The sequence below is a fragment of the Cottoperca gobio genome, chromosome 11 (genome assembly GCF_900634415.1).
Source record: "Cottoperca gobio chromosome 11, fCotGob3.1, whole genome shotgun sequence".
NCBI classification, from domain to species: domain Eukaryota; kingdom Metazoa; phylum Chordata; class Actinopteri; order Perciformes; family Bovichtidae; genus Cottoperca; species Cottoperca gobio.
Genome location: NC_041365.1, coordinates 9,385,728 through 9,404,571, shown reverse-complemented (window position 1 = coordinate 9,404,571; position 18,844 = coordinate 9,385,728). Strand labels below are relative to the sequence as shown.

General features: G+C 38.1%; 1 protein-coding gene across 2 annotated transcripts; it reads left to right on the top strand.

The window, feature by feature from the left end:
* Positions 1-1,394: 1,394 nt before the first annotated feature.
* Positions 1,395-18,671, top strand: dgat1a (diacylglycerol O-acyltransferase 1a). Of its 2 annotated transcripts, none has more exons than XM_029443785.1 (17): positions 1,395-1,896; positions 5,162-5,249; positions 9,968-10,008; positions 10,583-10,668; positions 11,370-11,422; positions 11,980-12,085; positions 12,475-12,582; positions 13,054-13,128; positions 13,234-13,337; positions 13,482-13,520; positions 13,650-13,691; positions 13,830-13,874; positions 14,160-14,272; positions 14,560-14,625; positions 14,790-14,877; positions 15,436-15,498; positions 15,581-18,671. In XM_029443785.1, exons 1-17 carry the CDS (start codon positions 1,616-1,618, stop codon positions 15,725-15,727), a joined length of 1,545 nt encoding a protein of 514 aa, XP_029299645.1. In that variant the 5' UTR covers positions 1,395-1,615; the 3' UTR covers positions 15,728-18,671. The 2 variants fall into 2 exon arrangements, with proteins under 2 accessions (XP_029299645.1, XP_029299644.1); XM_029443784.1 differs by having other exon boundaries at positions 1,398-1,896; positions 12,454-12,582.
* The last annotated feature ends 173 nt before the right edge of the window (positions 18,672-18,844 follow it).

The following is an 18,844-nucleotide window of genomic DNA, read 5'->3' as shown; positions in this document are numbered from 1 at the left end:
ATCATCCGGCTCCGCTCCAATTGGGCAGAAATAACACGTGACACGGTGCACGAATGCCATTGGCTCCCCATTGACTTGCGCCCCAAAAATGACTCGACTGGACTTTTGTAGTTCTGATATTTGAGCAATAATGGGCTCTGTTTTTTTTTATTATTATGGACAATAAATAATATTAATAGTAATATAGCATGTATTGTGTGAAGTATTGTGTGAACTACGTTTTATTGTTCTCTTTCTCGTATGAGTGTGAAGAAAATATTAAAATATATATAACAACAATGAGAAAATAACACTCTATTGAGCACTTGCTGAATCCTACATGTGGAACAAATCAAACCCTAATACCAGTTTAAAGATAGACTGCCAATATGTATATGCAATTTCAATTTTAAATTGGTTTATTTTGTATTAACTTCAAACCATTAGTATTGATTAAAGTGCAATGGTCAGAATCATAATCAGTAAAGAGTCAGTGTAAAAGTGAATAATGCACATGGCAGAGGTGGGATCTGTATTGTGAAGGTATGATTGTATTGCATTACATGCACTTACATTAAAGTTATGTAAGTAGCCATACTATTGCTGATATGTCTGTATGTAACTAATTTGATTCTGCAAATTAGTTTCCTGGATGTCGGGTCATTTTTAGGACATACAAAAAGAACACCAAGGGAACTGACTGCCCTGCGTTTTGTCTCTCAGGTCGCTCCTGGTTGCTTACAAATAGGTAACAGTAGCTAATTCAAACCCCTGCTATGCCCTGGACCCTAACAAACACATTTCACATTCAAAAACATGTAAAGACAGAAATACTCTAGATTGCAAGAAGACCAAAACTGGATTGGGTGTGATTCTTGAGGGTACACATGTTGCAAAAGTGTTTCTTCAAAGTATATAGGAGGACTAATGACTGGGTCTCTTATGGGACATGAGGACCATACTTGTCTCCCCATTCACATTTGTGCCCCTAATGCTTTACTTTATGTATTCATACTAAATCAGTTCCTCATTCATTGATTGGTGGAGTTACTGTTAGGAGTTGTCTGATAGTCTGACTTCAGGGCAATTTACAGAACCAACTAAATCTACCTTAAATAAACTGTATACATATTTAAAGTGTTCTGTTGGTTATTTAGTTAATTAATGAATGAATAATAAAACAAATAATACAAATAATAGATAATAGATAAACTATAGGTACATACACATACATGAGCTCAGGGATATTTTCCTGTAGGCTATATTAGCCTGTCAAAAGATTATATCTTTAATCTCCTATATCTTTCTTATGGCAATGTATTTCAAGATTTTACAATAATGTATATGGCCATATCACCCAGTACATTTCCGTTTTTGTGTACGGAAGTGGATCGGGAGCATCGATTGGTAGTTGTCTCGATAGGGGGATGTCAGTTGAAAACACAGACCTGGCAACCCTAATGACAGCTTGAGCTGTAGTGGTGATGAAACGCCTTAACGTAACCACCACTGGCAGGATTTGGGACTATTCATTCAGCTCTTGATGCAACCTAACGGGAGGAAACAGAGAACCAGGGGACAGCGAGTTGACCAGCAATGTCAGGCAGGTGAACAATGAGAGATTGAAGCCGCTGAAATGAGCGAAAGAGCCGAGTTAAGAGGGCCCGTAAACCGCCGGAGGAGGACGACCATCTCCGGCGGTGGAGCAGTGAAACAATCCAACGGGAGCAAGTGTCACGATGCCGGGGAGAACCCCCCACAGTATCCCGACGATAAAGCCAAAACACACGATGTGTCCGATGTGCATGCGAGTAAAAACTGGAAGGGGGACAGAGAGATGGAGAAGACAGGGCAGCAGCTCACAAACAGTCCGAGGAAACAGAGGAGTGTAGTGGAAGATTTTAACGTGAGACTGAGGTAACGTCAACCGTTGATTCTTTTATTTGTTTTAATACGTTACAAGATACAAACGGTAACGTTAACTAATGTCACAGGAACCATTTCATTGTAACATTAAAGGATTCTTCTGTTATACTTTAAAGTAACGTTATGTGTCTCATTGGTGTAAAATCTGCGTTTATTTTGTATTTTCTTTAGCTAATTGTCTTTTTAACTAGCCAGTTTTTTCAGAGCTGTTCTTTTTATTTATTTACCAGGGAAACTGTACATTAATCAACATTTAAGTTTCCACCTCATTGTAAATGTGCCAGAGTTAGCTAATGAGTTTTTTTCATTTGTAATCTCTGGACAAGTCATTACAATAGTTACCTTGTGTTCTTATACGAGACTTCAGGCAAGTACTATACAGTACAACACATGACAATACAATAAACAAATACATTCAAAAAAGTAGCAGGTATATAAACAATGAAAATCAACCTTCGATCCCTAATACAATAACGTTTTTTATATAGCACCTTTAAAAACAGTTTTAAAGGTTTACAGTTCACATGTGTTTTGACAGATAAGGCAAAGCAAAAACAGGATTTCCAGAAGTTCATATAACAACTGAAAGTCAAAGCCAATGTCCTGTAGCACTATACAGGATTAGTTACTGTATTGTGTATTGTCACCTTGCATACTTAGATTTAATATATGAGAACTTTACCTTGATGAAATACTCCTTCCATTGTCCAACACCTTTGGAATAAAAGAAAACCTTCTAACCTACATGTTAGTGGGATGTTGCTGGTATTTATTTGTTCCAAACACAAAACAAAGCAAGCTCATATAGACATTAAGCCCATACATGATACCATTCAAACAATTAACTAACATTATGAACAGAATGTGAAGAGGTAACAGTGTTGACGTTTTGTCAAAGACGTCTATGTGTTGTGTTGCAGAGATATCTTCTGAGAAGAGCAGTCTAACTGACACTTCCGCTCCGTCCAGTATGTAATACCACTTCATATTGGACCATGGATGTATTGTGCCTGACTCCCTTGTAAATATTACAGCCATGTTCCGTGCCTGTTTTATAGTTTGTTTATTGGATTACAATCAACGAGGCAGACAAGAGAAAACCACCTGCACCACCTCGCCTCGTCCTCACAGCTGCCAGGAGGCTGTTTCACTGAGTGTAGAGCTGTTGGCAGCACTGGGAAACGGCGTAGCTTCAGTTAGCAGTTAGCTCGAGTTCAGCCACAGCACCGGGGAACAGCAGACTCCCTGTTGCTGCCGTCACACAGGTCCAGCAGCCCGCTGTGACTGCAGGGCCGGGGTTTGTTCTGGCTCAAGTCTCTTCAGCCGCTGACTGAGGCTCCGTCTGACTGAGGCTGCTGCTCTCCTGGCTGTGCTGCCACCGGGAAGATGAGACGAATATGCGGGTCGTTTTATAATTTCTGTCACTTTGGATTTTGTCCAATAAACAAACTAACGTAACGTTACGCGGACTACAGCCCCCGGTTAACATTAGTGCCCCAGTGAACACAGGTGATCAGCCACACGTGAAGATTATAAGACTGCAGTGTTCTTTGACCGGCTCTTAGAGTTTCAGCAGTTTAGTTGAATTTTGTTATTCTTACCCACTGACTGACTGACAGGCATTACACAGGAGTACATGTAAATAAGTAGAAAACGATACATATGCCAAACTACTACAACTAAAATATGAACATTAGAGATTGTATGGACTCAGTTTCGAGGTGAAATACTGCCTCCTATTTCATTGGAGCATGTGGCTCGGAATTACACATTCAACCTTGATGGTGTACAACCTGCTTTGCATGTCAATGCTACACTGGGAAATAATAAGGAAATGTACAAGTCCATTTTTTACATGTAGAGCCTTTCCTTACGTGACACTTTTACTTTGTGAAAGACAGAAGGGGCTTGCTCTAAGTTTAGATACATGTTAAGAATATAGATAGTATATATATAGGTATTAGTGAGAGAAGACACAATATAGCCTGACCCTTACCCTAAACATTTTATGGTTACACACCCACCTCCCCAGATATGTCTCCACCTTTTTGAACATGCATTTCCATACGAGTGAAGCCGCCTCTATTTGTTGTTGTAAGTGTCTGGCTGGTGTTTTCCTCACATTTTTGGAGTTAAAGATATCCTAAAGGCACGAAGGTGACACGGCAACACCAGAAGGCTGCAATAAATTGATGCATATTAGAGTCATGTGTATTGTCACTTTCCTGTAACTGTGAATCAACAATGGCATGTGCTTTTGCAATCCTGTACTTGCTGACTACCTGGCTGTCTGCACGTTCCTTCTTCTGGTCTTGCGGGGCGTATGCTAGCACTCATTGAGGAACCTGCACATTTTTTCTTCTGCTGGTCTGGTCTTGCCTTGTGTGTCTTGGCAGTCATTGAGGAACTCCTCTACTCTTTAATTTTCTTTAAACGCTTATTTCCTTCCGTCCTTCCACTCAAACCACCCCTAACTTGCTCTTTTGCTTCTCCTCCATTCTGCCTTTCTCCTCTTACTTTCTTTTCTAATTCTCCCCACTTCTTACTGTATGTTCTTTACCTTCTCCTCCCCGTTCTTCTCCCTCTTGTGTTTCATCTCCACTCTGTTATCTCTCGGTCATGTATGGTTGTGTAAAATATTCTTGCCTGTAGCCAGAAAACTAGACTAGAAAATCAGAAAATGTAGGTTTGCACATACATTTGTCTTGGTGATTTGGTGCATAACAACAAAAACAGTGCAAGGATCCGAGACATCATATGGAATAGAACATTTTACAACAGAAAATATGAAGAAAAAAAGATATATCTGTTTTAAATCATGTATATCCCCACTTGGGGTTTATTCAATGTCAAAATAAACACATGACCCATCTGTGTAAAGTAAAGTAAATGCATAAAAAACCCAGTTAATAAACAGAAATACTATATTTCACAAAAATTAGAATTTGCGCTGCATATTGGGCCCTACACTGTCAAATTAATAAAAATGTGTAATTTGTGAAATAGTTTCTAACCGAGATGCTCACCTCTCACTCTAAATCACGTCTGAGCTCAACACATGAGTCACTATGAGCTGTCAGTTTGACTCATCCAGCCTCCTTCAATCAAAATACACACATAGAATCCTCAAAGTCGATCCTCTTGGTCTCTTCACAATAACATTTCTAGTCTATAAACAGACGGGAATGAATGTAAAGAGCTTGATCAGCCCTAAAATAATTGTCAATAAAACATTTGAATTTGTGTTTCCATGCAGCTGTCACGTCCTCCAGGAGTCTCTCTTAAGTTCAGCCAGTGGCTACAGCAACTACAGAGGAATCCTCAACTGGTGTGTTGTCATGCTGGTGAGTAAAACTATGTGTCCGTTCAGAACTGAAAACTTACTGCACTGTGACGTCCACACAAACCATTAGCAATGTAGACCCTGACATAGCTAAATATTACCCCTGTTGATATTGAATGTCTTGATGTTGCCTCAAATTACTGTCTGTGACCTTTTTGTACAACGACACGTGTTGTTCTACACATTATCAGAAATTAGAGCGTTGCATATCCCTCTATTTGTCTCTCACTGTCACTCTCACACAAACACGTATGGTATACCGTAGCACATTTGAGCTGCTGCACAAATGATTTTGGTCCTTGCTTTAACAAAAGCAGAATGTGTGACCGCACATGTACATACCCTCCTCAGATTTGGAGTTGGACCTGTTTTATAGTGACTTTCTGTGACACATAAAACTTGTTTGTGAGAAGTCAGATAACTTGTTTTTTATATGTTATTTCTCTTCACACTAGTAGATTCACCATAATATGGTGGCAAACCTCATGGCCCAGTTTGCCATTTCCTGTACTATCTAATTTCTACAATTTAGATTTAGAGAGTTGATTAGTTAGTAGTTTAATCTTGGTGAGTTAACTTTATTTGTTACATTTTTACTCTCATCATAAGTTGTCAGCCGTGTGTTGAGGGTGTTCTGGTTTACCTCTAGTGAATATCATAAGGATTGAAGTGACCGACACGTTGAGCACACAGCAAATATGATTATGAATATGATGCAGCGGAGGAATTGTCACCCCTCAGTTGCAGGAGTGTGATTATAGCGTGAAAAAGTATGAAGTATGTGTGAATACATACAAATATATTAAGGGTTTAATTTTAGAGTCTTCTTTGATCCATTGGTATTAAATGGTTTTATTTTAAATCCTTGGTTTTAATAAATTATAATTAACATCCCTTACATGCCTAATGGATGTTTTCTTACAGTATCTTCTCGTATCCTGTTCTAAAAAAAAAAAAACATGATCCCAAAAGATTAATCTTTCTAGCAGGGACATCATTATTTATAGCTCTGAAAGAAATACCCTGGTGTGCATGACAGTTTATGCTTGCAAATCTTAAGCTTGCTATTACAAACTGAGAAGAATAACTTGAAAGCAGCAACACACGCTGGTTTCAAAAACATGAGAGAAGCACTCTATATGACAAGAAAAAATATATATATATATATATAGGCAGGTGCTCCTGTTAAAACAAGCTATGCTACAGTACACGGATATACTACAAATGTGCAGCTACTGTTGTAGACCATGTTAAAGATGCAGTGGGAAATGTGCCAGTTTGAGAATTTACTGTGGCATTTATGTCAAAGACTCTGGGTTTGACTTTTCAAACTTATTATAAAACATGAACATATTACTTTATGTGACATCTTTAACCATATTATCCTCCCTAACCTTTGACATTCAATGTTTTTGTTGGATGCAGAATCTCACGCTCTCTGTTCAAGTTGCAATACTGAACTCAGACGTGTCGCAGTTAAATATGTCCCCTTGGGCTGCGGTCAATTCAGGACAACAGGCTGAATTCAACTGTGTGTGTCTCCAAAGGCACCCTGCAGTGCCTCTGAACATCCAGTCACTGTTAGTATTTTGATAGGTGTGGAGGATACAAATATCCATTTAGCCATAATCCTAATGAAATTGAAAAAGACATATAATATAAACAGGTGTGTGTGTGTGTGTGTGTGTGTGTGTGTGTGTGTGTGTGTGTGTGTGTGTGTGTGTGTGTGTGTGTGTGTGTCTGTGTCTGTGTCTGTGTCTGTCTGTGTCTGTGTGTCTGTGTGTGATTGTGTCCAAATCAAGCCTATTTTTGCAGTTCTGACAGGATTAATTCTATCTTTTTGAAAGTGTATATTGCTGTGACGACCACGTCCTCTACTTTGTGGTCACCAGGGACGGCTGACTGCTCGGTTCAGACAGTTTTTAGGAAGCCTGTGAAGTGGAACCACAGAGGTGTGCGTGTGCGTGTGCGTGTGCGTGTGCATGTGCGTGTGTGTAAGCTTAGTTGTGTAATTTGTCCTCAATAACCAGGACCATCATCTAAATTCCTAAAATGTCAGCTGCATCTGCACATGTTTCCAGAGATAAGCGAGAACTAGAGATGTGTTGTAACTTGATATACTTCCTTAATTGTTGCCCTCCGAATGTTGAAGCCAAGTGTTAAGAAATATTGCTAATTCAATTCATGCAAAACCTCAAATATCGGCAAAATAATAATAATCCACCAGTTGCCTTTAGAACAGCTACGCTTTTCTTTTAATTCTCTTGAAGTGCTTGTGAAGTAAGTGCACATGTCAGACCGTTCTTGTCGAATTTATTTCCAGTTGTTTGGAGGAGGAATAAAAGTGTAAGCTGCGTGCATCACAGAGGTTTTCTATTGCTGGGGAATCCATGAAGGGGGTTTGACTTAATTAGGGTGTTCATGGAAGCACTCTTGAATCTAGTTGTTCTTGGTCTACAGGTATAAACCTGCCCGTTTTTAAAGTTACTAGACACATGCAGAATGGCGCTCAAAACATCTGTTTTAGTGAACCAACAAACAAGTGTTTTAAGATGCACCTTGTTCAGTGGGCATAGATAATATAAGAAAAGGAATTCAGACAGTGAAGATATTTGACATAACCCACAATGTTGGTACTTGACGATCAGAAATCATCCCAGTATGTGGTGCAAACAATCAATACTTTATTGTTTCCACTTATGTGCAGCCTAACGGACCATATGAACAGCTTAAATGATCCCAAAGAAAGTGCATAGAAAATTAAAACTTAACAGCCAGCTGCAGATTTGTTATTACTCAGTTAGTTTCCGAGCATACCAAGGCTTTTCAAATAGGCCGATCATCAGACGATGAATGGCTAGTTTGTTTGGCTGACCTTTGACACAAGACCTCAGCCAATGGAAAATGTTTTCTGATTAAATTTTTGTTGCCACCAGTTCTCTCAGGTTAGCTTTTTCTGTGTCAGGGTCCTAAAGTTCAGCTCGCAGCTCTTTCTATTTTTAAACTGTGTCTCTCCTATCCACAAGACACTGAGATAGAGTTTAATTAGACACGTTCGTTACCAAAACTTAATCGTCTGGTTCATACAGTATCATAATTAAGTAAATATATTACAGTTTATTTAAAGGTAATATAAGTGACGTCTATAGATTGTGAATGTTGTATTACTTACAAAGATATCATTAGTGTTTTATTACTGAGGAAATTGTAAATGATTATAAAGAGAATTAGATAAGAAAAATGTGTTCGACTCAGAGTAGAAATCTCCTTATCTTTGGATGCTTAAATATGTGATTCAACAATCAAAAAGAAAGATTATAATTTTTTAATTATTCATACTGCAAGATAACATTCCTGAGTTGGAGCAAAGCAATGGATATGACTGACTATAAGGCAGATAATAGATTGCAGACAAACTTCCAAACGGCAATTACAGCTGGACATAAACGGTTCTTTAACCAGGCAGCCTGGGATCAGTTGATATAGGCTACTACTGGAGTGTCTTTGAGCAAGATGCTAAAGATGCTGCCATCTCTCAGGGTATTGCTCTGTATCTGACTTTGCACACTGACCTCTCTCTGGACAGGGACAAGAAGACACGTGTGTACAGTTGAACTTTTGCTAAATGTGATTTTGCAATGCTCTATAAATGCTCTGGACAGGCCACTGTCCCAATAATTGTGTGTTACATGATGGTCCTCTCTTGTCTATGCTGAAGGTTACTAAGGCAAAGGTTGCTTGTTTGGTCAAAAGACATAGGTCAATCCAAACCCCATTGCTGCAGAATCTTGGCAGGCTGAGGTGTAATGTGCCACATAATCACTATGACATTATTGTGTGTCATACCCCCACTGTCTCTCTGTGTTTAGTGTAGGGTTCGTTTTATTTCTGGAAGCTCAGATAACAGATGGCTGAGATAAAGCCAGGACTCGATCCTTGAACTTTAATACCTAATATAATAATAAACCTATTTTACTTGACAGTAAGTCAAGCAGCAAGGTGTGACCGTTATCAAGGTGTGATAGCAGCAGTAACATGTTGCTAGACTTGGATAGGAATCAGATCATATAGATCTGGCCGTGGAACTTTATATTGCTGGTGTCGATTTCTTTTTGTAAGTTGCTGTGCATAAAAACAGCTTTCACACAGGACAGGTGTGTTCTGTGGGCAGTGTCTCTTAACTACTTACTTGTCAGAGTTGTTTTTAAAAGTAAACATCTTGTTGAAATATGCCGACATATCATGAGCAGAGCTGTGGGCTAAGAAAATGATGACACGGATTTGTATCAGAGGGCTAGAACCTTTTTTGTCTAAACAAAGGATTCAATCAATGAATCGCCAGATGCAAAACAATGAACTATGCTCATTATCTCCTGTGTTGTCCTCTCTTTAGGGGTGCAATTATCTATTTTTATTATCGATTAATCTGACGATTATTTTCCAGATTAATCGTTTTGTCTATAACATTTCAGCAGAATAGTGAAACGTGTCCATGCCATTTTCTCAAAGTCCAAGGTGATGTTCTTGAATTGTCAGTCCGAAACTCAAAGATATTAAGTTTAATGTGATTTATAAAACGGGGAAAAGCAGGAAAACTCAGTGTTTGAAAGGCTAAAATAGGAATAATAGATGATTAACATTGTTGAATTATGATTATTGTTGTTGAGGATCGAACAATGGACTAGTTGACTAACTGTTGCAGCTCTTCCTCTCTTTCAGGGCCTGAGTAATGCACGCCTATTCTTAGAGAACATTATTAAGTGAGTATGCACCTACACACACAAACTTACATTGCTGTAATGTTCATACACAAACACGTGCTGGTGATCACTCCCACTCAATTTAACAACCTGCCATCTCCACTTCACCACTACTCCATATTTTATTACATCACATTCATTTATCACTTTTAAAGTGCATCCCTCTAAAAAAACAACAACGACAAGCGTGTTCAGTGCTACAGCACGTATAGTTAGGAGTTGTGTTTGTTTGTCTTTAAAGTTTAGAGACATAAGTGCCAGGATGCTGTGTTCAGGTATAGTCTGAACAATGATAAATGTATATTAAATTATATATAAAACAGTTTCATTACTAGCTGGCAATCCTATAGGTTTCACTCATCTCGCTCACATTGTCGAGGATCACACTGTTGTTATGAGCAAAGTGAAGTTTCTTGCCACAACCCTAACCCCACCAAATCTTTACCTGGCTGCACCAATCTTAAACCTTAAACTAAACATAACATGACCATTTCACATCTTTAATCTAAACAAGACCTTTTCTAAATGATGCCTGGTGGGATCAATAATTTCACTTCTCTTCTCTTTCATGTAGGTATGGTATCTTGGTGGATCCTATCCAAGTAGTGTCTCTCTTTTTGAAGGACCCCTATAGCTGGCCAGCAGCTTGCCTCATCATTGGTATGGAGCATTTATTTTACTGCCTTTAATGTTGTTTAAACAGATGTTAAATTACTCTCAGCCATTTGTCCTTCTGTGACCTCAGGATTGATGTCCAAGTTGAACTTAGCAAACAGGTGTGGTACCTGTATGTCCCGTGCTTAAATCAGGAAACCTTAGTCTCTATCACTGCAACACAAAGTGTTGTTGACTGTAACAACACCTGTTTTACGGCCTCTGAAATGGCTGATCTGAGACAGCATGTTATCTCAGATTTAGTATGAACTAGATGCTCAACGATAGCGTATAGAAGCATTGTCCTGTCCTGAGCTGTTATTTATTATTCACCTAAAGAAGGTTGACTCCTGACATTATCTATTTTCAGACAACAACTGGCTTTATCAAAGCAGTAAAACAAGTCAATACAAAGGTTAAGGAACATAGTTGTCCTCAACAGGGATGGGCACTGGCCTACAGGGTAACATTAGAACAATCAATCTGAATAAAATGCTGCTATGTAGAGAATATACTGGACTAGTGTAGTACCTGAAACTTGCCTGCAGACCATGTGGCTCAACTAAATCAGTATTCACTACCAGTTATCAGTTTCTCCATCTCTTTGTCTGTTAAATGGTGTTGCACTGAGTAGTAAAACAAAGTCAACCTCCTTTAATGGTTCACATCTAAGTTGCTGTAGCTGATGAGTTTGTTCTGTGTTTCAGGGTCCAATGTGTTCATCTTAGCAGCCTTGTACACAGAGAGGCGTCTGGCTGTGGTGAGGACTTACAATGATTTGTATAGAAATTGTACATGTTGTGATCCAAATTGCAACTATTGTGGACGGCGTTTTGCCTAATTCTTCAATTCAGTTTGCTTTTGTAAGCTTTGCTGATTAAATTGCTAAAATCATTGGCTCCACCTTTTGTTGCATCCTAAAGACCAAAAGGTTACGTCATAACTTTGGTCAGGGATTTTGTGGACAATATTTCTTCACTGTTTGATGAACTGTAGAGTTTATTTTAATGTATCATTCAGGGATCCCCCATCAAGGATGTTTACTTGAAAGAGGTGCATTACACATCCTCCCAGCGTCACAGCACCTCCCCTCTTTATACCTGCTCTTAACTCTGATAAGAACACCACTCCTGGTTCAGATTAGATTACATATCATCTAAAACACTTCTGACAAATTCAATATTTAATTTGTAAAAAGCACATTAGATATAGTGTTGCACAGTGAAAAAGGTGTGTTTTCTGTCTGTCTGTTTCAGTCACAGATCAAATGTTTTATAATGACGAGACACATTTCTGTTTTCCTTTCATCATTCCTAGGGTACCATTTCCCAAACGACAGGAATGATTCTTCACATTATTAACCTGACATCCATGTTGATCTTCCCTTCAGCCACTGTACTCACTTTGACCTCCATGACCCCAGGTACATACTAAATATATACACGTTAACATGGCATATTAATCATGCATAAATAAAGTATTTTGAATCAATGAATGTGTGTATTTTGAAGCTAGCACATAACAATGGTCTGCTGTATTAGAAATGTCATTTAAATCATCACTAATATACAGTATACATACATTAAAAAACTAAACAGCAATAAACTGTTTTTGATTTAGTTCCTATATAGTGTGTGTGTGCGTGCGTGCGTGCGTGCGTGCGTGCGTGCGTGCGTGCGTGCGTGCGTGCGTGCGTGCGTGCGTGCGTGCCTCCAACTCGAGGATATTTTGTCAGTTTTCATTTCCAGATCAGCCCGAAACAGAAACATTTAAATACATGGTGTGTGTCAGTGGGTGGTGTGCTCTCCCTAGGAATCTACACGGTGCTGTTTCTCAAGCTGTTCTCTTACCAAGACACCAACAGGTGGTGTCGACAAATCAGACAAGCGAAAGCCAAGAGACTAACACGATCATCCTCGTGTAAGTATATACACACACCCAATCTGTCAAAGAAATGTTATCAGGATTGTGAGGAGGCGCAGAGCAGAGGTATGAAGTGCTCCTGAGCAGGGCTCTGAACCTCAAAGTTGCTCCAGTGGAGATGCTAAATAATGGCTGAATGAAGGTTAAAAAATTAGATAAGCACACACACACACACGTCAGTGCACACTTATCAGGATTATATTGGTTTTTAAAAATGTATTATTGTGCTGATACTACCATCTAGTGGTGACGAGATGGACTGCAGCTTTTGTCTGACTCATGCACACAGACTGATCAAAGTTGTGCGTCTTGAATAGCTGTGTGTTTTAAACTATTTTAATCCTAAATGCAACGTGATGACTTTATCTCCTCGCTGTAGGACTTGAGATAAACCAACAACACACACAGAAATCTGACATGAGCTTGTGAGTGAAAGTAATTACAATCTCCATTTTTGTGTTTTTCCAGGTCCGTCTGTGGCACACTCCAATGGTTCAGCAGTTAATACTCATGTCTCCTACCCAGGCAACCTCACCCACAGAGGTAACCATGACGCCTCCATGGAGATAATCAGCACATCATGTAAGTGAAATAAAATATTTCAAAATAATCCTTAATTAATGTTTTTGTTTCTTTTCTGGTCTTTAGACATGTACTACTTTGTCTTTGCACCGACTCTCTGCTACCAGCTCAACTTCCCACGGTCACCTCGAATACGCATAAGGTTCCTGATGAGAAGACTTTTTGAAATGGTGAGAGGGAACACACACACACACACACACACACACTCACACTCACACTCACTCACTAATGTAAACTGAGATGGTGGAAGATGAATCACAAGCACGACGTAGACATGCAGGGTAACATGTTTTCATTTGGACTCTTTCTTGTAGCTTTTCTTCATGCAGCTGTTGGTGGGATTGATACAGCAGGTGTGTTGAACATTAACACGACTTCACGCAACGACAAACATTCAGAAAATATTCTCTAAAATATGTACCTGTTTAGATCCGTTTTCATCACTTGAACAATACAAAGCAATTTTCACTTGTGTCTTTCAGTGGATGGTTCCCACCATACAGAACTCAATGAAACCATTCCAGGTGTGTATACACACACACTCACACACTACTGTACTGTATATGACGATAAATGGCTCTCAGAAGATCAAGAGATCGTAGACTATAATAGGATTCTTCTAAGGGCATCACAATGAAACATTTTTATTGTGTCTTTCACAGGAAATGGACTTTTCCAGGATGGTGGAGCGCCTCCTAAAGTTAGCTGTGAGTATCATGACATACTGTAGTTACACTAGACACACATCTATGCCCTGTCATTACCTTATAATTAATCATAACCTTAAAATATTTATTAAAAATAAAAAACACCACTTTTACCACTTAATCTTGTAAATTGATCTACGAGGTTGTGATATCTGTCTCACATGTGTATTACGGCTGTATTAGAGGGTAGGTAGCAACATGGCAGCCATAGTGTGACCTTACCAACCCAGACACTTCTCCCATGATCCTCTCCTTTCCTCTCCTCATCCCCTCTTCCTCTCCCAGGTCCCTAACCATCTGATATGGTTAATATTCTTCTATTGGTTTTTCCACTCTTCCATGAACTTTGTGGCAGAGTTGTTGCAGTTTGGAGACAGAGAGTTCTACAAAGACTGGTGGTAAGTAGATGGATTATTCAATCACACACAATTACAAGTGCAAATGTGCACATACATACAGTATGCACACACACCTAAACATGTTGACCATGTTAAGGTTGTCATATTTAATCTGCATGGTCATTTGGTAGATTTGTCCTTGTGGCAAACACAGCAATTGACAAGTGGGCTGAGTCCACATCACTCAGGAATAAATGCATATTTATTGAAAATATGAAGCCATTGTTCAGAACACCCAAGTGCCTTGATGTCAACTTCTCACACTGTGCTATTTTTGTTCATTGCAGGAACTCTGAGAGTGTCACATATTTCTGGGCCAACTGGAATATACCAGTTCACAAGTGGTGTCTGAGGTGAGCATGCAAACTTACAATATTACCCTGTTTGATGTTTTGGCTTATTGTTGATTGTATAAAATAAAAGGTGTGGACTGGCATCTATTTGAGGGTATTTTCAGCCAGATTGAAGAGATTAAGATAAATGTAATTTGTCGAGTGTCTGTCTTTGTGTGTTACAGACACTTCTATAAGCCGATGTTGAGGAAGGGGGTGAACAAGTTTCTGGCTCAAACTGGCGTCTTCCTGATGTCTGCCTTCTTCCACGAGGTAAATTAAAAGGATCAAGTCTTTCTGTGGGACACGAAGCACTACTAAATACTACAAACGGTGCATTCAGAAAGTATTCAGACCTCTTTTTCACATTGTGTTATGTTGCAGCCTTACGCTAAAATCCTTTAAATTCATATTTTACCTTATCAATCTATACTCACTGTGATATTTCAGTGTTTTCTTTTTAATAAATGTTCTGAATTCTTGGGGCAATTGAGGGAAGATTGATTAGGGTAAAAAGTATTTAAGGGATTTTAGTATAATGCTATAACATTATGTGAAAAGTGAGTCTGCACTGTATCTGCTTATTCAACCTCAAAACAACTGTAATTGTTTACAGTCTGTGTATGAAATGGACAGTTCAGAAAGTAATGACAAGGACTATTGTACACTATAGTATGCAATGCAAATTCAAAATGTAATGTGATTTGAAACACTGTTTTCTGCTGAAATTTGATTTCTGAAGCTAAAACATTGTATGTAAGTTGAGTGAGCAGCTTTTCCCTCCCTACACATTTGGTCTGCGTGTGAGTTACTGTATTTCTCTCTCTTCAGTACCTGGTGAGTGTTCCTCTGAAGATGTTCAGACCGTGGGCCTTTATGGGAATGATGACTCAGGTAAGACATCTCTTTCACAAATCACTTTCTCTCCTGTGTTGCAGACAAACACACTTTGACATCTGAACCTTCATCTCTCCAGGTTCCTCTGGCTTGGTTTGTGGGTCGTTTCCTGAACGGAAACTATGGCAACGCCGCTGTTTGGATCTCACTCATCATTGGCCAGCCTGTCGCTGTGTTGATGTACGTTCATGACTACTATGTCATTCATTATGGGAATACCACATAGCGCCAAACACACACACACGTCCCCACAGTCACACGCATAAACATGTACAAGTCGAGTTGTATACACACACACCAGCCTGCAGGACAACTCAACGAGTGAATGTGGAGCAAGTTAAGGTGACTTTAATAGAAAGACCTGTCGGTGAGAAGCAGCGATAGCAGGAAAATAGTTTTTGACTTGTTGATTTTTGCACTAAAGAGAGATGAACCACAGTATGTCGGGAACTTATTCTAAGAACATGAGAAGTGTTTGCTTTAAAGCAGTATTCCACTTTATTAGGACAGACACTTTGTAGTCAGCCTCCTGTACAGTATTAGCAAACCTCGGGACTCGCAGTCACTACTTGCTCTTGATGTCTGTTGCCAGCATTGGACGTTTTAAAGTGAAACTTGGATCTCTGTTATTGGAAATTTATCCTTCACTGTTAAATTTGGTAAAAGTATGATTTTTATCTAAACAAAAGTAAATATGTGGTGCTAAGGCGGTCGATGATTCATGAGCTCTAACAAATTTTAGATGCAATTTCTTGAACATTAAAAGCATTTCACTGCATTTAAAGTGGAAACATTGCTTGTAAGCGAGCACTCCTCGTGTTTTGGAAAATGCGCACACTTTTGTGCACAAGAAATGTGAACCACTGCAGAGTGAGAACAAGCCAGAAGAGGATCCTGCCTCCACGGAGCGGATATGAAAATGTTGTTTCTATATAAGTCGCTTATTTTTTTTTCTTGTATCCAAAGACAACTGAGAAATGATGAAGCCAGAAACGGTTTGTTGCTACAAGCCAAGGCTTAAAACTATTGCAATTTAGGAAATAAATGTTTTTATTTTCCTTTTTTAAATTCTGTATCCCTCTATTTTTGATGCAGTGCAGTTGTTGAGTTTTACAACATTTATAATAAAATGATTTGTTTAACAAGAATAATTAAAGGCAGGAAACGGAAGGATTAAGCTAAAAAGTGAAGGAGAAACTGTAAAAGGATGTTTTTGTGACTTTGTTTGTACGGTCGTGGACGTCCAGGCAGCCTCTCAACTCCAAACAACATCAATGCAAGCTCTTAGTGTAACAGTACATGCTACAGGTGTGTTATGTCTTGGCTTTAGTGTCTCTTTTGTTTTACCTTTGACTTGTCGGAGGGTTTATTTATACTTTGTATAATTGTATGTGTTGGTACAACACTTTTGTTGTGCTAAATTATTATTTGTTGCATTTTATTTTAAATCAATGATTTAAAGCAGTAGTTGATTTACTGATTTCAACCAATCAATGTTTTGCACTTTAAAGAGATGCATGCTGTTGACTAAAGCAATAGATTTCTACAAATGTATTCCTTAAGTTATATCAATTGTGTAAGGAAAATATGTTTTGTTAAAATAATTTCTATGTTTTGTAATTTGCTTGTTGACATTTTGTTGTCGTATAAAAGTGGCTCAATCTTAGTTTGTTTCAAAGTAAAACAGTGGTAATAATGAGCTTTCTCATGCAACAAGAGTATTTCTTGGTTCGACCTGATCTAAAAGTTGCCAACGTGGATAATGCCATATAATAGTTAGATGTTGTTAATTTTCTTTGTTTTAATCCAAATACACAGTGAAAGTTGACCGATCATGATAAATCAAAGCCAAAGTTTTTCCCTTTTTGTTTGTCCCCTTTTCTTTCCTTATTGATCAAAATTCAGGGAAAACACTTGTTAACTTATAATACCAGTTATCGAAACTGCTGTGTGTTGGCATTCCTTATTGAAATTTCTAAGTGCCTGCTGTGAAAGCTTAAACTCAAAATGAAATATACCAATTGTTTAACATCAAAAAGACGGAGGCCAAATAAACATTAACCTTATTCTATGTATCTAATAGACTTGATGCACTTATATAAATTAAAATGTAAACTATTTGGGAACTGAACACTTACCACACATAGTTTAAATAACTGTAAATGCAACCTAACACTAGTAAGACACTTTAAGTAGTATTATGTTTTGAAGAAAACAAGATGTTACTTTGGTGGGCCGTTTTCATGGATTGACCTAATCATGTTTTTGGTATTTCAGCGCACAAACAGTATCTTTAATATCTATTAGTCTGACCCACTTTTTCAAACAATTGTGACCCAGTTAAAAATCTGTGTGAACTTTTTAAACTGAACAGCGGTGAGTGCATGACATTTGTTCAATCTTTATTCTTTATATAGAGGGAAAATCTTATGTTTAAAATGTGTTAACTAGCACATGTAGCAACAATGTTATGAGCACTATTTTGTCAACTGTTTAATCTCAATGCCAAGAGCTGCTGTCGAGGCAAAATACAAAATGCATGTTTCATTGCATTCTCTCTTTAGTTGGGTGGAAATACTAAAACACTAAACAATGGAATTACTCATCAGTAGGAAAATACTGTCAACATTCAAAAGTGCGAATAGAAATTTAGGACAAATTAATATTTTTCTTATTTGTTAAAATGATAATTCTTTCTCCTGTGAAAAACGTTTTGTTTACAAGTTGTTTACTTTGAATTCTGCCTTGTTTTGTTTTTGTGAGATCTCTTGAAACGGGGGAACTATAAAGTGACAGGATGCTGACCTGAGTGTAACATCACCACAGCTTGAGATGGGACTAACACAATTCTTCTGAGAATGTTTTGCATCTCGCAGCTCAATTTCTTATGTTAATTGTTTTTCACCGAGCACTTCCTGTTTCACATTATTACTGCACTGAGTCCGCTCTTGGAATATGAGTTGAAAATGATTAAGATGCTTCTTTAAGTTTAACTGTCTTTAGTTGTTTAATGCAACATGTAGTAAAATGAATGTATTACTGATCTGTTCATACTGTACACAGAAATCCAAAGTGAAACAAAGATTATATGTTTTTGGGAATGCAAATCATTTTCATAGCCTTTCACTTGCAATTATGTGTGTCATTTGATAAAGATTATTTATATTTGATGAGTGGACTCGTCCGTTTTTGTTTGTATTATAAAAAATAAATAAAAATAAGGCTTCATTTTATTAACAGGTAACAGTGGAGTATTATGTATTTCCTAGTTATTTGCCAGCACATAGCTGCTGTAGAATGTATTGTTTTCTAAACTATTGTCTATTGTAAGAAAAAAAAGTAT

Excerpts from the sequence above, each read along its gene's own strand:
- dgat1a (XM_029443784.1), top strand. The coding sequence starts at position 1,616 with ATGAGCGAAAGAGCCGAGTTAAGAGGGCCCGTAAACCGCCGGAGGAGG. Across the intron at positions 5,250-9,967 it reads ACTGGTGTGTTGTCATGCTG|GGCCTGAGTAATGCACGCCT; the intron begins GTGAGTAAAACT and ends CCTCTCTTTCAG. Across the intron at positions 13,521-13,649 it reads TGGTGGGATTGATACAGCAG|TGGATGGTTCCCACCATACA; the intron begins GTGTGTTGAACA and ends TGTGTCTTTCAG.